General features: G+C 42.5%; 1 protein-coding gene across 5 annotated transcripts in view; it reads right to left on the reverse strand.

Moving 5' to 3' along the window:
- The window catches only part of myom1b (myomesin 1b), a 60249-nt gene extending 53485 nt beyond the window's left edge, over window positions 1–6764 (reverse strand). For 4 of the 5 annotated variants that reach the window (XM_063206555.1, XM_063206552.1, XM_063206553.1 and 1 more), the window contains exons 1-3: window positions 6619–6764; window positions 5773–6008; window positions 994–1125 (exon numbers count right to left, since the gene is read on the reverse strand). In XM_063206555.1, coding sequence (XP_063062625.1) covers window positions 994–1125; window positions 5773–5915 — 275 coding nt within the window. In that variant the 5' untranslated portion in view covers window positions 5916–6008; window positions 6619–6764. The remainder of the gene's footprint in view (window positions 1–993; window positions 1126–5772; window positions 6009–6618) is intronic. The other variant, XM_063206554.1, reaches the window with a different exon arrangement.
- Between the last annotated feature and the right edge of the window lie 315 nt (window positions 6765–7079).

The following is a 7079-nucleotide window of genomic DNA, read 5'->3' on the forward strand; positions in this document are numbered from 1 at the left end:
GGTGCTCATTGCAGTTGGCGGACTCAGAGCTGGTTAGAGCACAGTTGTGGCAGGGCTATTAGCTTCTAAACTGGTATTGATGCCTCTGACCACTGCCTGCCCCTGAAGATCTGAGATGTCAAAAGTAAAAGTAAAAGTAAATTCATGGTGTAAGTACAACACTAGCATGTTTTATTACATAGATGTTACACTGTTACTGCTGATAGACAGTGTTGCTGAAAAATACTAAAAACCTTACAAATACCCACCACAAATTTGATTCAACCAGTGCAGAGTCAGCTAATTGTAAGACAACTACACAGGTCTACTGGCTTCTCTGGTAAGTTACCTGTGTTGGGAGGAACTGAAACTGTGTTTCTTTCTTTAACTTTCTCTTTTACTTTTGACACCTCTGCAGAAGATGGGCAACATGTAGCCAATACTCCGTTCAGAGTACACATCGTAACAGAATGGAAGTCGTTGGAAACTAATTATAGAAAGGGTCAGATTAATGACTAGTATAGTCACTGGGCTAGAGCGTACCTCATAAATCTAACATCACATGGAGCACTACTGCACAGTAAAAAAAAATGGGGTGTCATAATGGAGTAAGCTCCATTTCACATAACATTTGGTACCATTTGAAAATAGTGTTAATTTACTCTATAGTCCGTGTCACAGAGTCAATTCTACTCAGCATAGTGTTAACAGTACACTAACACTGAAGACTGGATAATCATCTCCCTGTGCAGTTGCAATGACACTAGCCATCTGCAGCTAGTTGACACTGGCTTTTGACTACATTGTTGCAGTGAGTTGACACCCCACACACTGCTGGAAGTACGTACTCAATTTCAATTAAATTTCAGTTAATTGGGGACCATGTACAACTAAAACGCTACAGTATAAGTTTACGCTGCACTTTTTTACTATGTGGCTTCAATAGGTAGCCAAACTCCTATGCCACCTCTACTCGTCCTCTCATCCTGTCTCCTGTCCTGCGGTGCCCATTACCTGCCCCTGAAGATGGGCACTACGTAGCCGATGATCTGGTTCTCCTTGTCCATGGCCAAGTAGGTGGGCTTGGCCCTCTTGGGCAAGGGGCTCAGGCTGGTGTCATCCAGAGCTGTGAAGGTGGCATCCAGGCTACAGTGGTATAGATAGTGCACAATGATAACTATACACGTATACAACTGTACAGTATAGCTATCGATGTGTATTTATTTAGATTATATTTGTATGTATTTACAACACTGGTGGAAAGGGAGGGAAAGGGAGGATGGGGTTGGAAGGCTGCAGCCAAGGATAAAGGGCAAGGTGTATTCAGAACATACGTATTACAGTAGAAAAGGGAATGGAGGGAGTGAAAGGGAATGGGATTGGAGTGAACAGGCTTGGAAAGATGAGCAGCCATGGGTGAAGGAGAAGAAAGGAGTGAAGATGAAAGTGTTAATAGTATAAAGGATTGAAAGGTAGAAGGATTAATCAGGGAACGCAGGGATTGCAATTAGTTTCTTCATATAACTCAGTGGTTCTCAAACTTTCTCCACCATTCCCCCCTTCGGAGGGTCTGGTTGCTTCCGAGCCCCCCCAAGCAACAGCAGTACTCGCGCAGACTGATTTTACGATTGCTGCGCTGCGCAGAATAAAAGGAAAGGTGACTGGTGAGATAAAACAAAGAGGGATGTGTGTTCATTTCCTATGCTATTCAAATTCATGACAATTTATAATATGATGTTGGTGAGGGCTTAAAATTTATTGTTTATTGGAGAAATAGGAAATAATTTCCTTGGAGGAAAAAAAACCCAAAATCAGATGTCACACGCCCCACTTTGAGAAACACTGATATAACTGATGATGTACTCAAAGATACTCCACCCATTCTAGATGCCACATACCAGTGATTCCCAGAATAACATCCGTGTGAGGAAAGAAAGCAATACACCAATGGTGCTGTAGAACTGTATTGTAGAATCAACATGTAGAGCAAGAAAAAAATGAGTTTTCGAAAAGTCCAACATTCTCACCCTATAGACTCTAGAGACACCAAAAGTCGAAGTGCTCAAAGTCATCAGTGGAAAAGAATAAGCAACAGAACAATCGCCGCAATTAGTTAAGTGATCCGTTAAAACTCATAGATCATAAACTCCCCAAAGCCATGGGATATCAGATACTGTAAGTTTACTCTCTCTCTCTCTCTCTCTCTCTCTCTCTCTCTCTCTCTCATAGAATGCATCTTTGAGGCCAAGACAAGGGTGGGGGGAACCATAACACAACAGTAAGACAACGTGTTTCATGTCCCTACACCTGCTAGAGATCCACACTGATACACGTGAGAAGGAAACTCAGACTTGGAGACCCCTTATCTTCTATCTAGCTCATCTCACATAGGTACAAAGCTGTCCTAGAATAACAATGACTGCAGAGTCAACTCTAAAGCTGATATTCACATGTTCCATTCAGAAAACTCCCTTAAGCCCCTTGTCACATTCTCCACAGTAAGAGGGAACTGGGAGAAGTTAAGATAGCATAATCCAGCAGCTCCAACCAGGCTGATCCATCAGGCTCAGTGAGGAACACGGAGGCATGACAGCTAGCCAGCAGAGCAACTGGCAATTCAACACTTAGAGAGTCCTCTGGGACCAAATGCACTCTAGAAGATGTTAGATAGACTCTCTAAGTGTTAACTTAATACTGTATTTTTTTTTAGATGCATCCACACATCTCTATATGAGGCTTTGTCCGTCCGTTGGTCTGTCCGCCGTGACATTTTCCCCAATCATTGAAAACTGCTTCAAAATGATAATAAACAACTGAAATATGATTCCCTATGAACAGTTTTGCTATTCTTGAACTCTTGGGATCATATCTGTTTGGACGCATCATTGTCCGCCTATCGGTGTTTACTATGCTCTAGAATAGTGTAACAGTGTGGAATGAATCTTCTCGATTTTACAATGTAAATTCAACACTACATCTAATGAGTCCATATGCTCTGGAATAGAGTGATGGAATAACACTGTGCAATTTATCAGTTTGGTTTAGCGGTGTTGATTCAACACTATCGAATGGGTTTATATACTGTATTCTGTATACTTGAATGGTGTCAAATTGTTTTGTTATATCGGAGTAATGAAGTAACAGTGTGTGTGAAATCTATCAGTTCAATTTTGCAATCAATTTTGATTTAACATTATTAAATGGTCTATATGTGCTCTGGAATAGTGTCAAATTCAACTCTTTGATTGTTGAAGTAACATTCCAAAATGAATTGCTTCGGTTTTGCAGTGTAACTTCAACACTCAGAGGCTTGACAACTATAGTATTGCTGGAGGACCTCCACAGCTACTCCATGCTCCCAGCTCTGAGCAGCAGGTCTGGTCCTTGCTCCCTGACCCCCATGACACCCCCAGTTGGGAACATCTCCCTTTCCAGACTCCAGGCTGGAATGCTAAGAGGGATCATAACAAGAAGGGAGTTCACCTTTCAGCAAGGGAATGCCAGAATCCTTAACACAGAAGCATTCACAACAACACGACATAACCACACTCAAAGGTGACTAGTAAAATGAGGCCCATGTACTGCATCACATCACTTAAATTGGCTGCAAATGCAAAATTGCATTTTCAACTGTCTTGATGAGCTGAAGCTAGTTTTCACATGTTAACTTACAATTTAGCAATCCAAAGACTATGCTGCCAACCAATTGCCAGTATGTCAGAAACCAATGCAAGCCAAACACATTCTCTGCCATAGATGACTTTGCTCTCTCATTGCCTAAATAATTTCAGTGACAATTTATAAAACATAAAATGTATCAAAGTATAATCAGGATTGGTTAGCAGATATGGTCTTCGTGCTCTTTTCTCACCCTACACTCCTGCCTGACAAGGCCTTTAACTTACATGACCACAGATATACAATACCTGGGAGCCACATTTCACTCTAAAACCTACGCCAGCGTAGCCACCATGTTGGTAATCTAAATATTCTTTACTGCTCTTCCATGTCCACTAACAGCAAGGCTGAAGTACTTAAAAGACATAATTTACTAATCACTAATCTCAATACAAGACCAAAAAAACCTGGCAATCAGACATACAATAACACACATCAAGACAAGAAAAGAGGTCAACATACAGTAAGCTCAACTTTTTTATTCATTTTTTTCATAGCTAACAGTTGGCCAAAGCATTAGGCCTACTTCCTTCTTGCTTCGTCATATCAAAATAAGCGACAACAGAGCCATGACCGTCCAAGCTCAAGCCATACTACAGACCATTACTAGGCTATTACTTTTATGACTTGCATCTTACAATTTGTCGCTTCTAAACATGAAAAGTTTGTACAAAAAATAGCACCTTTTAGCGTCACCTCACTTTCACTTTAGAGAATCTGCCATCTTTGACACAGCGCTTCTCAACAGCCAAAAATAATGAGCCGTGTGCAAAGCAGGAAACGTGATCTGTGGCCAGGACATATGGACATGTTATAAATATTATGTCACAGTAGACCACTTATGTTCTAATCGTTTCAGCACCTTGAGTGTTTACCATGGGTGTTTAGGTTCCATGGGGGGCTGAAGTATGTACAGCTAAGGCTAAATTGATAAAACATAATCCAGTCTTTAAATCAACTCTCCCAACTAGGAAAGCACAGGCAAAGTAAGGACGAACAACTGCTGTCAATCACATGGGAATTTAAAAGACTTCATTCGACCACCATACAAACAAAACACTGCCGCACAGAACCAGATATGCCCCTGAAGGGCCATCGCCTCTCTATAAATACTTGTGATGTATGGAAAAAAGTTGGCAACAACTCAGCGGTATGCCACACTGTGTGGTGGTGGTGGTGTGTGTGTGGCACCGTAGTTGTGTGCGTGCATGCACTACACGTGTGTACGTGTGTGCCTGCACGTGTGTGTGTGTGTGTGTGTGTGTGTGTGTGTGTGTGTGTGTGTGTGTGTGTGTGTGTGTGTGTGTGTGTGTGTGTGTGTGTGTGTGTGTTATATTTCACTACATATGTATATAAGACTTTAAAAATTGCTTTTCAAAACTGCATAAAAAGACAAAGCACACATGCACAAAACTGCCAGCTGTAACACAACACCACACAGCACATGACCAGCAACTAAGCTTCTCTGTTTACACATACCATAACAAGACCATATGACTATGACCATAGCAAGACAATACAACCAGAGAGAGTAGATACTTAAAGAATCTCTGATACAACCCTCATCAAGACAACACCACTTCCTTTTGTCAAAACCTTGACTGTATTATGCGAACTACATTAACACATCTGTGTAATTAATTGAAAATACCCTGACAGCTTTACAGACTTGGGGTTCAAATTCAAGTACAACCGTCATGTGAACTGACACCTGCGGCCAAGAGGTCAAAGGGCAAAGGCCAGCTTCATTCAGGGGACAGTGACGTACACACAGCACAGCACAGCACAGCAAAGGGGGATGCAGACATGCAGAATATTCACAGACACATTAAGACCTTGTTATTAGCAAAGGGCTTCACAAATAAGAAGTGGCGAATGAGCTTTGTGGAGAGTCAACAGGAGAGGAAATAAGATGATTTAAGGGGGTGGGGGTGGGGTGGCGAGGAGGGTGCTTCACTCAAGTGGGATTAGGAAAGGTTGAGGAACATTTAAAGCCCGACTAGAGTTATGGGATGACTGAGGGGAGTGGATGGATGGGAGGGTTGGGGGGTGGTTGGGGTGGTTGGGTTTCGGGGAGGGCTCCACCCGGGCTGGGACAACAACCAACCCTCTTACCCCCTGGCGCTGCTCTTGCTCTGGGAGGAGTAGCTGCTGCTACTCTGCTGGTATTGGCTCATGGCGGACTGGGTCTCCCGGCTGCGGTAGCCGCGATCATAGTGCCGGTGGTGTTTCTGATAGAATGGCAGTGATCCCGACATCCTGGTATCCTCGTGTGTACTGTACTTGCAGTCTTCCCAAATCCAAACACTGTATCACACAAACTACCTGTGTGACCTAGCCGTGTCCACTCACTGATAATGGAGAATATGGATCACTGTTATTACTAAGTAAGGACCTGTGTCATAGGCATAGCCATGTTAAAACATTGTTTCACTTATGTTGCCATTTGTTCTACATCATTGTGCCACCTTCAACATTTTAGAATTGAGGTTCCTATTGTGGTTTGGTTTCCTATAGGCTATGTGATGTCTAAACACATTTTTAAAATTATTTGTCAGAGAAGTCTTGGTGATGGAATTGATGTCAAATCTATCTAGTGCTGGAAAGTCACTTACTTAATGTGAAATGTAAATTAAGCTCAACTTAGGGTGTCATGACCGTGAAGCTATGCTGATATCAGTTTTCATCAAGGGCCTGTGAATCTGGAATTCTTGGAATTCTGCTTTCATCTGTACAGTACATGCATTGACATTCACCATGCGCAAGATCACATTAACAACAAAAAAACAGCAACAAAAAACAAAGCTGACTATCACTTTGTTTATGCTACCAGGTAAATAGTAGCCAACAGGTTTTTACCAACCATCACTTTGGCATCACCATACAAGTTTTCTGTAGCCCACTAATTAGCCAACTTAATTATCAATTATGGCGTCAAAATAAAATCATAATTGCTCTCACCTAGTCCAAAGTTACTCTGAGCCGCTGAAAACCACACAGAGGTGTCCAACTGCGGGTGCTAGCAACCAAGGGTTGATATCCACGCAAAGCCACAAGGAGGTGCGGACGCAGTGGACGGGGGGCAGCCGTCTACACAACAAAAATAATGTTGGCTCTCGGCGGAATGTCTAAGCCACAGTCAATTCCTTTTATGGCCAGAGAGGCCGTTAAATATAGCCGGGAGAAGAGAGGCAACGCTATCTCACCTCTCAGCTCACTGCCGTTCGGTAGGCCTACACCGGTAGTGCGCCTCAATAATCTTGAAGTTGGTGCTTCAAGCCGTAAAATGTATTATTATGGCTCAGGTATGTCGAAGTCCTGAAGGTAGAATGGCATCGACTGTCGTCACGAAGTGAAACACATTTAGGCCTATTCTAGTCGTGGAATATGTTTTTTGCCCTCAAACGCGAGTCTGTGAACGT

The sequence above is a fragment of the Engraulis encrasicolus genome, chromosome 9 (assembly GCF_034702125.1).
Source record: "Engraulis encrasicolus isolate BLACKSEA-1 chromosome 9, IST_EnEncr_1.0, whole genome shotgun sequence".
In the NCBI taxonomy this organism is placed as follows: Eukaryota; Metazoa; Chordata; class Actinopteri; order Clupeiformes; family Engraulidae; genus Engraulis; species Engraulis encrasicolus.